Here is a 17,700-nt window from a genome sequence, read left to right as displayed (position 1 = left end):
TACATACAATATGTATATACACACATTCTTAAATATGTGTATATGTGTGTGTATGTGTGTGTGTGTCAAAAATAAAATAAAATCTCTAGGATGGAAACAAAAGCTCTCTAGATTATCTGATTTGTTGTATTCCAAATTAGTGCCTCTGGCGTTTTCCTAAAACTTTATAAGCATCACAAGGAAATCAGTAGGAAGGGAATCATGTGCTAACCAAGTACTTAAAGAGCAGAAAAACTCACTGAAGTGAAAGAGAATTAGCAAAGGGTGGAGGAGAGCTCCAGCCCCTCCCAGTTTGGGTGAGCAGATTTGTGATTAGTTATCAGGCAGAAACCCACATGCAATTAACAGCTCTGACATCAGGGGACTAGCAAATATAAAACACTCAGCTCTAAGAGAGGTTCAGCAGCGAACCCCCTCAGGAGTTTAAGGTACTGGAAAGAAGCTCTGCGGGAAGTGGGTGGACTGCAGCCAAAACTCTATTACGATGGGGATTTCAAATAATGAGAATTAACTTGCTGAAAATCTGCTCCCAATTCTTCTTTCAGCCCCATGGTTAAAGGTAATTAATGGTGGTGACCTGCTAATGAATGCTCTTGATAAATGATAGCCAGGATAAGTATTTTTATAAATAGAAATTAAAAGTGAATAAAACTAAATGACTAGGACAGGGGATTTAATTACATAGGTATTATAAATGTCAAATATTTAAAGGTAAATTTCTAAATATCTAAAGGTAAATTTGTTATTATTTGAATTGTCATTTTACAAATTTGAGAAGTATTTTGAAAGTGGGTTGGAGAGAGCTCATGCATTTACACCAGCACACACACACAATTTGCATAATCCCATTTTGCTTTCTCCTTTTCAGCTTGATTTCTCTCTATGTCCCTCTGCCTCTACACAAAGGGCTGCAGAACCAGAGCCTTGCTTCAAGCAGAATGGAAGTTCATAAACTCCTCTCTCTACGATGCATCTTCTTGCCCCTGCTTTTTATTCACCAGGCATGGGCTCAGTTTCCAAGAGAGTGTGCTACCACTGAGGCTTTGAGAAATGGTGTGTGTTGCCCAGATCTGTCCCCCGTGTCTGGACCTGGGACCGACCCCTGTGGCTCTTCATCAGGAAGGGGCAGGTGTGAAGAAGCTACCGCAGACTCCCAGCCCCACAGCCCCCAGTACCCACATGATGGCCGAGATGATCGGGAGGGCTGGCCCACACGGTTCTTCAATTGGACATGTCACTGTAATGGCAACTTCTCAGGACATAACTGTGGGACCTGCCGTCCTGGATGGAGAGGAACTGCCTGTGACCAGAGGGTGCTCATAGGTAAGTGGGGATTTGAATGGATAGACTGTCCTGCATGAGACCCAGATCATGTGAGGTGGAAGAACACCTGGAAATCACATAGCTCAATCCTCTCTTCACAGTTGAGGAAACAGGCTTACTGAGATTAAGAAATCTATTTTATTTAAAGAAATGAGCTTGAAAGCTCTGATCATTGACTATTACTTCCTTATAAAACATTTGTTGAACAACCACTGTAAGCCAGGAACTGTGCTAGATGTTTACGACTATACTTTCTGTAATTCCTCAAGGCAGTTCTACTATCATAGGTGTGGTTCAGAAAGGACCACTCCACAGATCTGGTATTTGGGAAACCTGGCATTCATACTGAAATTTGTGTAGCTCTAATGCCCTTGCTAACCAACCAGGGAATTTTCCACTGTGGTGATCAAGTTTAGTCATTTTAGACCAAGAGTCCGGCCTGCAGCCTAAATAGCAACAAATAACAAAACATTAAATTGTAACAGTCAGCACAACTTGACTGTTCTCTATGTGCCAGACTGAGGTTTAACAGAATGTTTACTTTGTCTTTACTATGTATACCCTTCAGTTTTTACAATTCTTCAAAAAGATTATATTTTCACACACATTTTACAGATGAAAAACTGAGGCTTAGTGACATGAGTGCGGTCATGGAATGAGTCTCTGGTCCTCACCACTGTGCTACACCACCTGCCTTGTTTTTTGTAAGATTTACTATATTTAAAAGGTAGACAATTTGAAGAAAAGTGCCAATAGTGAACAGAAATGAACAGAACACAATCATCTAGTCCACAAGTAAGATCACAGAAAACTACCAGATTCCTAGATTAAGTTGGAGGGGGAAGGAGAGGGGGACAGAGGAAGCCAGAGACCAAGGGTGGCAGGGAGCGAGGGATAGTAAGGGGTATTTTTCTTAAGTATAAAATTATTTGAGCCTATAGGCAAATTATCATTATGGGTAAATGAAACATGGTATGTTACAAAGTTATTATGCTCATTATCTACTCATCTCCACAAAAAAAGAGGTTCTCATGTTTGAATTTTGTATCTCTAAAGTCAGGAGAAACATTCTGGACTTAAGTACAGAAGAAAAGAAATACCTTGTCCAGGCCCTGGATATGGCAAAGCGTACAATTCACCCTCGGTTTGTCATTGCCACCAGGAGATCAGAAGAAATATTCGGGCCAGATAGCAACACACCACAATTTGAGAACACTTCAATTTATAACTACTTTGTTTGGACACACTACTATTCAGTCAAAAAGACTTTCCTCGGGGTAGGACGGGAAAGCTTTGGTGGAGTGGATTTCTCTCACGAAGGACCAGCTTTCCTCACATGGCACAGGTACCACCTACTGCAGCTGGAGAGAGACATGCAGGTATGTACGAACCCTGCAGTTCTCGGTCCTTTCCACACACGGTGCCTTGTTTGGAAGTCATTTGATCCTTGGTGTACCAAATGAACAAAGCATGTGATGACAAAGCAATTTCAGGGTATTAATCTGCCTTAGATGTTCTGAGTTTCTCCCTGCACTAATTGTATATTTCTTAATTAATGTTGATCTTTTTGAAGTGAAAAGAAAGTCATCTCAATAATGAGGAAGCCAGATGAGACATTTGTAGTGTAAATGAAAGCACTGAATATGTTCTACTGCTCTTCAATTACAACAATGAGTGACAGAGTTTGCAACAAAAGAATCTCATTTAATACGGCTTTTTTCTAAAATGTAAATCAATGCCCCTTACTGGTTTGGATGAAACAAGTGTATAAGAACTTGTCAGTCTTCCAAGTCCCAAATATATAACTCAATATACCAGTGGACAATCCTAATGTGATATATAGGGTTTAAGTGATATAAAATGTCCCTTTCCATTTACATTGTAATATTTTCATTGAACACCATTTTTTTCATGCCCCTTAACCACTTTGAGGCTTACAAAAGGACTATTTTGAAACATCCCATCAATTACATACCATTTTTACTTAAGAAGCATTGGTACAAAGTAAACTTTAACCCAAACACAGTTATTTCCTGCTTATTTTTAAGAAGATAAGCTCTAAACACATTAAATTATCTATTAACAAAGATACATCATTACTGTTTCTTTTACTAATAGCTGTTTCTTAAGAAAGTATTATAATTTTAAAATTAAATTTTAAATGATGAGATCTCACTAAATTATTAGATCTAGGAAACCCACAAATTAAACCAGTTTTCTACATAAAATAATAGTAATGAATCCCTCCCTGCAAGTTAAAGTCTAAAACTTAACCTAAAAATAATCTGAAGGCAGAAAAAAGGTGTTCATTTATCAATTTGTAGTATGCTTGTGCCCAAGCATGATTCAAAGAAAATAAATGGCTAGAAGAGAGAGAATGCACTAAAGTACAGAATAAAATATTTGTATGAAAGTAGTCTATCCATACGCAGTTTGACAGTGATTAAACGGATTCATCTGATTCTCGGCATTTCTTATTTTATAGCTCTGATTACAAGGAAGACATTTAGTAGATTATTAGTAGATAAATCTGTCATTTGTAATGGACTCCAGATCTTCATACCTTCAAGTCATTTTCCCATGAGCACACCAAAGTAAAAGGGCAGATGGGAAGTATCTAAAAGTTTCAGTTTTGCCTGTGTAAACTTCAGCCTCTCACTACTTACATTTTTAAAACCCAGAACAAGGGATCCAGCAAATTACAATCTATATGTAATGTACTGTTGAAATGCCACATGAATATGCTCCAGCTCCCAAATGTCAGTTGCCGAACCACAAACTGACTCTTAATAATCCCTTGGAAGCTGTCACTAATATTTGTGAACCAGAACAATAGCTTCTAAATGAGGACTCTGAATCCCTGGAGATCAATAACTGGAGACGCCTTGGAGCACTTTTGGCCGTCTAAAACACCAAAGACAAGGAAACGCTTCCTAGACAGGGTTTAAAGGGGAAAAGTAGTAATGCGCCAAATGCAGGCAAGGTGCAATGAAAACAATGGAAATACCTACATTTAAATCCAACACTTCAAATATAACTCCCCAAAGACCAGAGGAATGAGAAACAACAAGTACAATAATTGTGTGTTTTTAAGGAATCCAATGAAAAGCACCCATGTGATCTTGAGCCCAGCATTTTTAAAATTGTTGAGATCAGCTCCAAATAGAAACCGGGTTTCTGTTCTAAAGAGCAGTATGCACAAGGAGATACCCTGCTTCTCTTTTGCTTTCTCTGTAAGTGTGAGTTTCAGGCAGAAGCCTGAGTCTTCCTAGTTTAGATTCTGAAGCAGGGGTCCCTAAGTAAAACACCTTTAGTGCCCAGGCAGATAAGGTTAAGTTTGAAAGAGCTTGTGTAGCCTGTGGCCCAACCAGAATCTAAATGCCTACACACATTCCAGTTAAACTAACAAACGGAAACAAAACCAAAAGTACTGCTCCTCATAACCTATTTCAAGGCTGGACCTGGCTCCAGACCCAGAGTTAGCAGTGCCTGAATTAGAGACAGGGAAGTGGAGGGAGCAGGGAATGTCAGGGAGTAGAGGTTGTTATTGATAAGTTTTAGTATATAATCAATAGAAATATAATTACCTGTCTAAAAAAGAAAAGGCAGTCTTTCCCTGCCCCTAAAAAAGGCATTTGCAGACATTATACGTGTCTGTATTACAATGAGTTGAGTTTAATCCCTCTTGTGCCTGAAGTCGCTCCTCGTAGGTAGTACAATAAATTAGAAGCTTTGTTAATAATGGAATTAAGCCTTCCAGTCCCTCAGAATCCACTGACACACAGACTGGTTCCGAAGTGGCTGGAAAGAACTAACAGAAGTAGACTGCCAGGGAGTAAGCAAGCAAAGAGGGTAGGGGAAGCGGTTTAAACAAAAAGCAGAGAAATGGTAACAGAGTTTCTGTGATCTAGGAAATGTTGCAGAATCCTTCCTTCTCCCTTCCTTACTGGAATTTTGCAACTGGAAGAAACGTCTGTGACGTCTGCACCGATGACTTGATGGGATCGAGAAGCAACTTTGATTCCACTCTGATAAGCCCGAACTCGGTCTTTTCTCAATGGCGAATGGTCTGTGAATCCTTGGAAGATTATGATACCCTAGGAACCCTTTGCAACAGTAAGTTCCAAATGACATCTAGGATTCAGAATTCCCTGTTAGATAGAGAGAGAAATGTGCCGTCTGAAGGCTCTTCATTCTACTAAGGACTTCAGTCTAAAATCTACTTTTATACAGAGAATCAATGTACAGATATTTATGGAACAACTAAGATATTCAATGCAATCTATAAGGTGCACCAGTGTGGGAGGATACATGTCTGAACATTTTTACATTGCCCTTCTTGAGCAATTTGGTGAGTTGCTCACTTCCTTACTTTGGAAAGGTCTCACTGTATAAATTAATCATCTTAGTACAGTCAGCCCTGTTTAGTGATCATGTGTCTTGTGCTGGCATTTCACAAAAAATGTTTCCCTAGGAGATATGAAACATGCAGAAAGACTTGGAAGTGCCCCACATGTAAAAAATAATGTATAATAATATATTTATGGTAATAATTATATTGTTATGTTATTGTGACGTTTAATCTAGCCATAGGCTTAAAAATCAAAAGGTGTAAAACAGAACATTTAACAGTTGTCCTAGCACCCAGAGGCCTTCTTCTAGGGCTCTGCAAACCACATCTGCCATGAGCTGTTTCTGTCATGTGTGGATCTGGTCCTGAGTTTTCTGTCGTCCTCCTCAGACCACATTATCATCCTTCCCTGTGCTTAATTATTAGAGCCTCCCTGCCCCATCTTGTTTTTCCTCAGTAGGCATGTCTGGCTATTTTTAACTTTTGCTCTTCCACATAAAAACTAGAATTATGGGAATTTATTCTATTATATATTCATAAGATTTATTCTGCATGTATTCTTTAAAACATCAATTATTAAATTATTTTCTAAACCTAAAGAGAAAATATTCTAAATGGAACAAAGAAATTAGGTGATTTTCCTTATTAGAAGATTATTTAGCTGTGTTTAAGAACAAGAGAAATGGTATGTATGAAATTTTCTTCCACAGAAGCTTAACAATTAGAATTATATGTGTATATTTTTTGGCATAACTAATAAGTGGTTGTGCCTTGTGGTAGGGAAATGAAATTGAGGGTCAAGATCTCTGTAGATACCAAAACATTCATCTGTCTCTGACCAGGCTATTACATTTTGTCCTGGAAGTTTTCCAGACATTTTCCAATCACCCTGTTGACTGAATAACAACATACAGCACAATTTAAATGCGTAAATGAAGTTACAGCATAGGAGGATATTTTTATCATCATTTTTCTTGTCACTTACTGTAACATATAACTCTGACACAGTTTCCTGAAAATTTGAATGTATTTTAGATAAAACAAAATTTATGATTACCCCTTGCCTTAGTTCAAGATATAAATACCAAACTTTATTAGGCCAGTGAAAGAAAAAAAAGGCAACTGACATTTTAGTGAATGCATTGTGTCTGATATGGTGTTAAATGCTTGTGTACATCTTATTTGATTCTCATAGCAAGTCTTGCCTCCTTCTGCCTTTTTTCCTCAATGAAATTTCCAGGCCTGTGGTTTCACAAATCATCTTTTACAGGACACCCGTGCATGTACATCTTCAAGTCAAACCGCCCTTATATTTTCCATGCCTATGTTTTCATATTCTTCTTGCATGGTATCCCTCCAATATTCCATTAATACACCAAACCTGATAGGTACACTAAAGGAGTGAATTGCCGATCCCTAACATTCTTTCAGCAACTAATATACATTCTTTGATTCATCAGATGAAAAACTTTGTTCCTTCTTCACAATACTTCTCAAATTTACTTTCTCCTTCAGAACTCAGAACTTTTCATTCATTCCTGCATAGAAATACTACAGGACTCTAATCCATAGGATGTTAGTAGTTGTGATGGAAAGGCGGTGTAAAGTACAACATAAGAAATACAGCCAATCATATTGCCATAACTACGTATGGTGTCAGATGGGCACAAGACTTAACGGGAAGATCACCCTGTAAATCAGGGGTGTCCAAACTTTTGGAGTCTCTGGGGCACACTGGAAGAACAAGAGTTGTCTTGGGCCACACATTAAATACATTGCAACACGCAATCACAAAAACATCTCATAATGTTTTAAGTAAATTTACAATTTTGTGTTGGGCCACATTCACAGCCATCCTGGGCCGCGTGCAGCCCATAGGCCGCAGGTTGGACACCCCTGCAGTGTGAGTCCTGTAAAAGTCTAACCACTGTGCTGTGCACCTGAAACTAGTATAGTGCTGATTGTCAACTGTAATTAAAAACTGTTTTAAATTTAAAAATATAAACTAGGTACAATGGCAGAAGTTGTTCATGTACAAATTTTAAAAATCACTAGGTTAAAATGAAATGGCTTACCTAGTTTTATTTCTATCAAAATTCTGCACTATGAAACTCCATGAGGGGAAATTAGGTTAATAAGGTTTTTGAAGCCTATGTAGTCAATACTATATTCTTGGGATGCCTTGACACGTCCCTGACCAGTAATCTCCAAACTATGAGCTTGAACTGAGTTTAGCTAGTACAATCTGAAAGTTTTAATGATAATGTGTCCCTAAAAAATGCACATGTACTTTCCAGTCTCAATATAGGCATGTTTTATCTTTATATTATATAAAGTTAGCTATGCTAATTCATCAGGTACTAATCATTATGTTAGTTATAAAGCATACAATTAGGACATTTATGAATGAGGCAAAATGAAAATGAGATGTGGAAATGTTATCTCCCCCCCTAAGGCATGAACACTCCTCTCTGGAGACCAGTGAGACAGACTGATGCAAAATGCTCCTAACCAAACTCCTCTCCTCCCACCACCTAGAGCTTCTTCCCACTTCCTGAATTATACATAACTTTCCCACCTTGCCTTTTGGTCTCTTCACATTATGGTTCTGGTCCAGTTTCCCATCTTTCCACCATGCAGTACTCTCTGACAATGCCACACAGCCCAGGAGAGCTAGCTTCCAAACAGGCCCACTATCCCACTTAACAACATGCACCAAACAACTACTTAGCAACAATTATGCACCAGGCACTGCACCAAAACATATGATTACCCCTTGCCTTAGTTCAAGATATAAATACCAAACTTAATATTCATTAGGACAGTGAAAGGAAAAAGGAAACTAACATTCTAGTGAACATGTTGTGTCTGATAGGGCAGAAGGAAGAACAGACAGAGTTCTTGCTTTGATGGGGCTTATACTATAGATAGAAGAGGGCTTATCAGCTCTTGTTCCTACCTCTGCCTAAAATACCCCCTATTTCACATGTGGAAATTCTCCTCAGTCCTTCAAGGCACTCTCTGGATCTGCCCAACTGGGAAAGGTATCTCCCTCCCTCTGTCTTACTATCTGTCACATTATTGCCAGCATCACTGTTTACCTGTTAGTCTTACTGCCCTTCAAAAACTTAATTATTTCCCCATACCAGGGGGAAAAATGTGTCGATTGAAATTGAAGATTGTTTTTCTTTATTTTTCTGAAGGCCTGAAATAGACAGCATTCAAATACAAAACTCCATATATGTATAAAATATAGATTTCAGTGTGGAATTTAGGTTTATGAGATTATTTTGGCAAAATTCAGTTTTCCATGGAATGTTCATTTTAATACGTTCTTGTGAAAAAAGCCTATGTTGATTTAACAAAGACCCAGACCTCTATCACTTATTGTAATCACTTCTTCCTTCAGATGATTTTATGTATCACATATCTACTCTTATCAGGGAAATTGACATGATAACTTAGATTTTCTCACTTTACTGCCACTAAAAAGCATTTTTTAAAAAATGTTCTCTTCTACTAAGAACCTCCTATCATTCAGTGTCTATGCAATACATAACATTGTCAAGGGCAATAATAAGATCTCTAAAGACTCTGTAACTGTTTGCATACCCCATCATTTTCCCAGGCACGGAAGGTGGGCCAATTAGGAGAAATCCAGCTGGAAACGTGGCCAGACCAATGGTGCAGCGTCTTCCTAAACCACAGGATGTGGTTCAGTGCTTGGAAGTTGCTGCATTTGACACACCTCCTTTTTATTCCAATTCTACAAACAGTTTCCGAAACACAGTGGAAGGTAAGTAAACAAAATCGGTGGTTTGAATTGAAGTAGTTATCACAGAAAATTGAAGTACTCAAATTCCGATCTCTTTGAAAAATCATTAAATGCCATATTGATCCAATCAGTTTACCTGTATGGTGCTGCCTAATTATAGTGGAGACACAGCTGTCCACTCAGACAAGAATTTCCTCAAAGAAAAGTGTCAAACCACAAAACCCTCTCAATCATAACAGAAGCTCTTGTAAAATACCGTATTTTGCCATGTATAATGTGCACTTTTTTCACCAAATTTTTGAAGGAAAAATAAGAATGTGCATTATACATGGGTAGTACTAATTCCGTATCTATATAAATTTTTTAAATACTTGTATTTATGCTTATGTGTTAAAAGTGTAATCCTAGAAAGCAATAGCAATACTTGTATGCAAAATAATAGGCTGAAATAGGATCATCGGTTTTGTTTCTAAATATAAATAAATCATTGAATTTAAAAATTAAAAAAGATTTTTTTCCTGAAAGTTTTGGCCAAAAATGTGGGTGTACATTATACATAGGAGCGCATTATAAATGGCAAAATATGGTATTCTCCAACCTCTTAAATAATTAAAAAGTATTTAAACTCAAATTTCTGGTAGATGGGTGGCCACTATATGTATAATGATCAAATTCTAATATAAACAAATAACATTTGATACTTTAAGAGCTTATTAGATTTTTAAAAATCAATTAAAAATCTGAATAATTCACTGATATTCAATAAAGTCTTGTTTGGGCATATGTTTATTTAGATCTGTATCATCCTGTAACTTTTTTTAAGGTCCATAAAAATTCAATCTAACATCTAGTGATATTCACCTTGGTTTTCTTTATTTAACTCCAAGTTCTTTAAAGCTAAGGAAACTGAGGTCCAAATAAATGCAATTAATTTCCCAAGATATTCAGCTAGTTAGGGACACAGCACACATTCAAAGACAAATTTTCTAAGTTTAGTGTCTGTATACATTAGATAGTGAAACCTCTAAATCATGCTTGATACATAAAGTTTTAAAGGAACAGAAAAACTTTTAATTTTGTTATAACTTATTGTCAAAATTTACCTTAAATATAGCATTGCATATGTTAGACCTTCCCTATATTCATGCAAAAAACTGAGAATTGATCTCTCTGTCCCCATTATCTGAGATATTTGATGTATAAATCTGATAATTATTTTCAATTCTCTTCCCTTTTATTATCAAAATTATATGCCATTATTTTCTCTTTATGTTAATTTTTAATAACTATATATGAACCACTTATTTGGAAATAAATTCAGTAAATATTCACTATATTTTGACTAAATTTGTGTATATAAACTGAAGTTGTAAGTACTGATTTGTATTAGAATGTGCAGATTTTATTTTATTGATGCCTAATTAAGAGAAAAAATATACTGATTTCTCAACAGATATATAAAAAGACCAGCGCCTACCACAGGCCATGTACATTATAGGCAATCCTTAAATTTTTTTGGTCAAAAAATAATGGAACACATGTAAGAAAATGAATAAATGAGTATAATTACACAAGATATTTCAAATTCTAATTTTAATAACCTTTCCCTGATCTCCCCCCTCTGGCCCTTCAAGCTAAACAGACACACCTACACCTCCATCCCACATTGCAGACCCTTATTTTTGTTTGTGGTCTACTCTCACCTCTCTAATGTATATATGCATGTGATCCATATAATATGGGATACACATGGGAATGTGAGCCATATAATATATGCATGTTATACAGGGTCTGGCACAAATAATGCCTCTTTTTATTAGAAAATCTTTTACTACAAAATCATGAACATGTAAGTTGGCAATGTAACAATATCACACGTGGGTACAACATATGACGTTTTAGGTGAAATGTTCAAATTAAAACTATGTTATTACACTCATATTATTACCCTACCAACCACACTAAAGCAGGCCTTACTTCTGCTGGACCCTGTATATAATGTGGGGATATATGATATTTGTGAAATACATATATATATATTATATATATACAGTATATATAATATGGAAATATGTATATCAAAAGTTCTATAAATGTTTTGACAGCAAGCTTTCCAGATGTTAAAAAGTAGCACAGAGGTGTTAAGAAAGCTCTGAGAAATTAAAACTTCTCCATGAAAATAACTTTCCAGAAACATGCTGACAGTCTTTTGAAGGGAAGAATATAGGAAACTGAAGTAGCAGCTGGCGATGTGAGTTCCAGGACAATTGGAATGGTCTCCCATCATGATAGCAGTTTTTAGTAGAAGCTGGAGATTTCTACTCTCAGATGGAACAATGATTGCCCTGTTGAAATAGAGTAGTCTATACAGTTTGACTGATATCCTTTGCAGGTCATTATTTTTTAAGAATTTTTATTTATTTATTTTTAGAGAGGGAAGAGAGGGAGAAAGAGAGAGCAAAACATCAATGTGAGGTTACTGGGGGTCATGGCCTGCAACCCAGGCATGTACCCTGACTGGGAATCGAACCTGTGACACTCTGGTTTGGAGCCCGCACTCAATCCACTGAGCTATGCCAGCCAGGTCTCTGCAGGTCATTATTTTTAACCTGGAGGCTACATGTAGAATGCTATACCACTGGCTTAAAACTAACCCAGCTCTGGGTATAGCAAACAAACATCGCCAACCATAGGTATAGAGAAACAGTGCTATGATACTAAGGTAGCTACTGTCCTGACAAGCTTAGGAAAATTGTTCCTCAGTATAGTCACTGCTGTTCACTTGCAAAATATAGTCATAACGATTTTTACTATTTTCATTTATTTTTATATCTAGGTTACAGTGACCCCACAGGAAGGTATGACCCTGCTGTTCGAAGCCTTCACAATTTGGCCCATCTATTCCTGAATGGAACAGGGGGACAAACCCATTTATCTCCGAATGATCCTATTTTTGTCCTCCTGCATACTTTCACTGATGCAGTCTTTGATGAATGGCTGAGGAGATACAATGCTGGTGAGACATTTTCATATGCTTTTTGCCGGCTCAGCAAAAGAAAGACTGTTCAGATGGCAGAGTTATCACTTTAAGCTAAGCACTTGACACACTTAGGCTACACTTCAAAATAAGGATCAAATAGTTATAATGTCTAGTCATTTCCAAATATTCCCAGCCACTTTGAAATGCAGATATCTCTCAGAATTGTTATTTAAGATGATATTTATTAGCGTTCAATAGAACTAAGCAGGTAATCTCTTCTCATCTTCAGTTTCCCAAATTTATCTTCTTCATATCTTGTAATGAACATTCTTGTTGACTTTTTTAATTAATGATTTTTAATATGAATGGGAAAACCTTACACAGCTCTTCTTCAATACCCCAAAAGACAAAAAAAAATACATTATAATCATAAACTGCAGTTTTGACTTTGTGACTTCATGAACTCTCACAAATGAAAATTTTGCTCAACCTGAAAAGTTAATGTTGGTTTTCATATCACACCATAGAAAATCTGTTAAGTTCATTTTAATGTATTCTTTAAAATATTATTCACAAGGCTACCTTCTCTTCACTTCTCAGCTGAGAGGCTCACCTTGCATTCTGTGTGTGTCTGAGTCTGCGTTACTTTTCAAACAAAGAAGGTCACTTCTCTGGTTAAAACGCCATGCATTTTTATAACTTAAAAGTGTTCTTAATTTTGGCTCCTGTGGCTTTACTTCATCATGCATCTAAACACAATCTTTGAGATTAACTATCTATTCATGTATCTATCCAACTCAGTCAGTCTCTTATTTTCCTCTGAGTGTGTGTATACCATAGACATGCACACCTATTCTTTCCTAGCCAGTGTTCTAGGTGTTGGAAATACAGTAATATAGAAAACACACACAAAAAATCTTTGTCCTGGAACCTTTGTCCTTATCTATTGGTACAAATGGCAATAAATATATGTAAATAAATAAACAGTATATTAGGTGGTAAATAAAATAAGACAAGAGCATAGGGAGTACTGTGTAAATACATGGAAAACCCTCCCAAGACAAAGGAACAAAGGAGCCCACGGAGGCTGAAGCAGAGTGAAGAGTGGGGAGAGAACAGAGGGAGATGATAAGGTGAGAGGGGTAACACATGCATTTAACACTAAGAGAGAAAGGGAGCCACTGAAGGGTCTTGCATAGAAAGGTTACATTCTAATTCAATTGCTATTGTTTGTTATTTTTATTATTATTTCTCCATTCCTTTTAATGGATATAAGTTTATCACACAGATGAAGCTGAACAGGGTTGAGGCTGATCCATTCAGTTTTCAGTAAAGATGAAACGGGAAGTTTGAAAAACTAAGTTATTAACTTTAATATCTACTTTTAATAAATAACTAACAGTAATACAGCAAATTGTGAGTTCCTTGAAAACAGGACTTTGTTTTGTTCAGTACTATAGCCCCATGCCTAGACCAGGAGCTCAATGGGTGTTAATAAATACTTAATTAGCATTAGTACACAGTAAGTTTGAAGTGACAAATATATAAACAATGCCTGCCATTCCTATGATCAATTGTTCTTCAAACTAGATTCTAAAATACTCTTATGTGCTTCAAGGGAACACACTTCTAACTGTCCAGGTAACATACTTCTTACAAATGAAATCTGATACTTCCTTAGCTTTCTCACACATTTCAGCCATTCTAAACATATGCCCACTAAATGCAGTACCCAAGCCCACTTCCAAACCGAGTTTTTAACAATGCATTTTTTATTTAATTGTATCAACATATAGAACAACAACAACAAAACACTTTTTGCCACAAAGGACATTTCAGTACTTTCATACCTGATGACAAAAACTCGCTAATGATATAAATACCTGTGATTAGTATTTAAATGGAATCAACCTCCCCTTATCCATGGGGACATGTTCCAAGACCCCCAGTGGATGCCTGAAACTGGGGATAGTACTGAACCCTATAACTGTATGCACAATGTTTTTTCCTATGGATACTTACCTAAAGTAAAATTTAATTTATTAATTACACACAATAATAGAGCCACAATAATAACTGGTAACATAGAACAATTCTAACAATATACTTTAATAAAAGTTACATGAATGGCTTTGGGACAATTACTAAGAAAATAAGTGCCATGTGAACTCAGCAGCACATTCCCATGATGGCAACCTGCTAACTGAGAGGTCTACTGAGGGACTAAAGAGCAGGGAGCCTGTACAAAGTGGATGTGCTGGACAAAGGGATGATCCACTTCCCAGTAGGACAGAGCAGGAGGGTAAAGATTTCATCACGCTACTCAGAACTGAGCAAAATTTAAAACTTATAATTTTTATTTCTGGAATATTCCATTTAATATTTTCAGACCACAGTTGATGGTGGGTAACTGAAACTGTGGACAGCAAAACCATGGACAGGAAATAAACTGCTATAGAAACAGGAGAGATAGCAGGAGCAAATAGGAGGATTCCAGGGCCTTGATTAAAAAGTTTGTGGGGTTTTTTGCTAACAGAGTAAAACCTGAGGAATAAGTTTCTGTAAAAGTAAACAGAAAAAAATTAAAAATAGCAGAGACACATATTCTCAGTCAAGGAGAACCCTCCATTAGAAATTATCTCTCAAATTCAAGTTATAGATGATGCTACAGCAAACTGTAGATCAACCCTTTCTTTAGTTTTGAAATATAAGTTCAATTAATTGTATTCAAATTAGTTCCTATAATTTAAAAGTAAAACAATTACTGATCATCAAATATAATAAAATACTAAAACATTCCTGCTTTTGAACGTTCTTTTTCTATTGGATATGTTAGTGTTGTACTCAAAGCATTTGAAATCTTTTTTTGCTTATGTCTTATTCAGTGTAAAATATAAAAGAATGCTTTTAATGTTATCTTTGAATATTTCAAGGCAACTTTAGAACATAATAATATATTGATATTAAAAATGTGTTTTTGGCATATTTTAGATATATCCACATTTCCAATGAGAAATGCCCCTATTGGACATAATAGACAATACAACATGGTACCGTTTTGGCCTCCCGTTACCAACACAGAAATGTTTGTTACTGCTCCTGACAACCTGGGGTACACCTATGAAATTCAATGGCCACGTGAGTACTGAAAATGCATTTGTACTGTGGAAATTTTCAAAAGCAAATTTGTTACCTTTAAAGTTAAATAATCACAGGATTTCTGAAGCTTACATTTTTCCACTTGCATTTAGAAACTTTCATTTGGATTTTTATTTGGGGATAAAGGGAGTAAATTTAACATTTGTTGTGAGCCCACTCTGACTTGGTATTGAGCTGATTATATAGCACACTATCTCATTTAATTCTTATGTCCCTCTGTGATAAGTATTATAATCCTGAATTTACAAATAAGGAAGACAAAGCTTCAAAACAGTAATGGTCAAAGCTCATATTTTTAGTAAGACAAAATGAGTTTGGAGCTTAGGCCCCTAAATTTTCTACAGTATAATATGCCTCTATTTATCTATCTTTAAAAAAAAAGAAATAAAATAATGGCATGAGATACTCTGAGCTGCTTTTTGTGATATTTTGAAATTCAAAACTCTCTCATTTATTTTAATTTCTTTCTCAAGAAAGGCAGTAGGGTATAGTAGAAGGGCACAGGATTTGGATCCTGAAAGACCTGGACTCCAAACCCACTCTACTACCCGCTAACCAAATGACTTTGGGCCAGTGACTTAGACCCTGAGGCCTCATTTTCTCACATTTAGAATGAAAATGATAACTATCCCAACAGAGTCTACTCATTATGAGAAATTAGAAAGTGCCTTCAGGATGACAAGGGCTATCTATGATAGGCAATGTGACCAATAAAAATTAAGTATTTCTGTAAAGTGACTAAATTTAGGGTATTCACTTGTTGATGGCAACTATTATAAGATTTATTTCTTGCTCTCATTTTATTTTTCAAATAGGTCGGGATTTTAGTATTTCTGAGATTATTACCATAGCAGTAATTGCTGCTTTACTACTGGTTGCAGTTATTTTTGTGGGTGCTACTTGTCTGATCCGTGCCAGAAGCAAGATGGATGAAACAAATCAACCTCTCCTCACTGACCAGTATCGACACTATGCTGAAGAATATGAAAAAATTCATAATCCTAATCAGTCTATGGTCTAACTATAAACCACAGGTAGACTATAGGTCTCAATCCCTTATACATTGGTATTACAAAAAAAGAAAAAAAAACCCTGATTGAAAATAATAGGTTGAATTACTAACTGTGTTTTCTTTCATTTTGTTACTTTCTTCCTTATGTGTATGCACATATCAGAATTAAAGTTCCAGATGTTACTTTCCAGAGCTGGGAAGAGTCGCAACCTTTTCAATGGGCTTTATTTAAAGTGCTGGTTGCCCCAACTCCATGTTATTTGAGCAGAAAGTATCAAGATATTTCACATGTTTTAATGACCACTTATATGACAATGTAAATAAGCTGCTTTTGCTTTGCTTATGTGTAAAGAAAAATTATTACTGATAGAAAATCCCTGATTAAAGTACACAAGTAGGCATTCCTACAATGTTAAGATGTAAACACATTTCCATTCATTGACATTGGCCAACAGATAATAAAGGAAGCCAGATTTATTAGTTAAAATAACTTATGTGAAATTATAAATGGGATCCTAATTAACTTCTTCAAACTGGTCTTCCCCTTTGGGTATCAGCATACATTACATAGTCTAAGGTTCAAGACCACAGCAAAATCATAATCTTTGTCACACTTTAGAGAGATAAAAGCCTCACTCTGTTTAAGAGATCATCAATACTGCCTGTTTCCATTGTGTTCTCCTTCCTCTCAATCACTGACAAAGGAACTACCCACCCCCAGGTTACACCTCCCTAGTTCCTCAGCTAATATCTTAGAGATCCACAGGAAGGCATAAAGGTGCAGAATGTACATCAGAGTGCCCTACAACTAGCATTCAGTTAATTGTATTTAATTCAAGTAGCTTTCTCCCATCACCTATCGGACTTATGTATTTTCAAATAAAATATTAAGATATTATTTCATTTGTCCTCTTTTTTATGCAATTCTACAAGAATGTCATTGTTTTTCTTTTATCATAAAATATTTTTCTCTCTTTTGATCTTCTGCTACTAAAACCATACTCCTAATAAAGAACTCTATAGGCTAATCAAAGTAAACAAAAATTTCAAATTAGTTTTAAAAAAAGAATAACAATAGTAACCATACACTATAGAAAATG

General features: G+C 36.1%; 1 protein-coding gene across 3 annotated transcripts; it reads left to right on the top strand.

Moving 5' to 3' along the window:
• Window positions 1-249: 249 nt before the first annotated feature.
• Window positions 250-17,498, top strand: TYRP1 (tyrosinase related protein 1). Of its 3 annotated transcripts, none has more exons than XM_036021598.1 (8): window positions 250-296; window positions 869-1,323; window positions 2,380-2,702; window positions 5,235-5,439; window positions 9,303-9,470; window positions 12,286-12,465; window positions 15,421-15,567; window positions 16,404-17,498. In XM_036021598.1, the coding sequence occupies exons 2-8, from the start codon at window positions 939-941 to the stop codon at window positions 16,607-16,609; spliced, it is 1,614 nt and encodes a 537-aa protein (XP_035877491.1). In that variant the 5' UTR covers window positions 250-296; window positions 869-938; the 3' UTR covers window positions 16,610-17,498. The 3 variants fall into 3 exon arrangements, with proteins under 3 accessions (XP_035877491.1, XP_035877490.1, XP_028379977.1); XM_036021597.1 differs by lacking the exon at window positions 250-296 and adding an exon at window positions 319-428; XM_028524176.2 differs by lacking the exon at window positions 250-296 and adding an exon at window positions 435-559.
• Window positions 17,499-17,700: the final 202 nt, after the last annotated feature.

This window comes from Phyllostomus discolor, chromosome 3, assembly GCF_004126475.2.
Source record: "Phyllostomus discolor isolate MPI-MPIP mPhyDis1 chromosome 3, mPhyDis1.pri.v3, whole genome shotgun sequence".
NCBI classification, from domain to species: domain Eukaryota; kingdom Metazoa; phylum Chordata; class Mammalia; order Chiroptera; family Phyllostomidae; genus Phyllostomus; species Phyllostomus discolor.
This window is presented reverse-complemented; position numbering and strand designations above follow the sequence as displayed.

Coding starts and splice junctions, on each gene's coding strand:
- TYRP1 (XM_036021598.1), top strand. CDS start 939: ATGGAAGTTCATAAACTCCTCTCTCTACGATGCATCTTCTTGCCCCTG. Junction 5,440..9,302: donor CCTAGGAACCCTTTGCAACA/GTAAGTTCCAAA, acceptor TCATTTTCCCAG/GCACGGAAGGTGGGCCAATT. Junction 15,568..16,403: donor CTATGAAATTCAATGGCCAC/GTGAGTACTGAA, acceptor TTTTTCAAATAG/GTCGGGATTTTAGTATTTCT.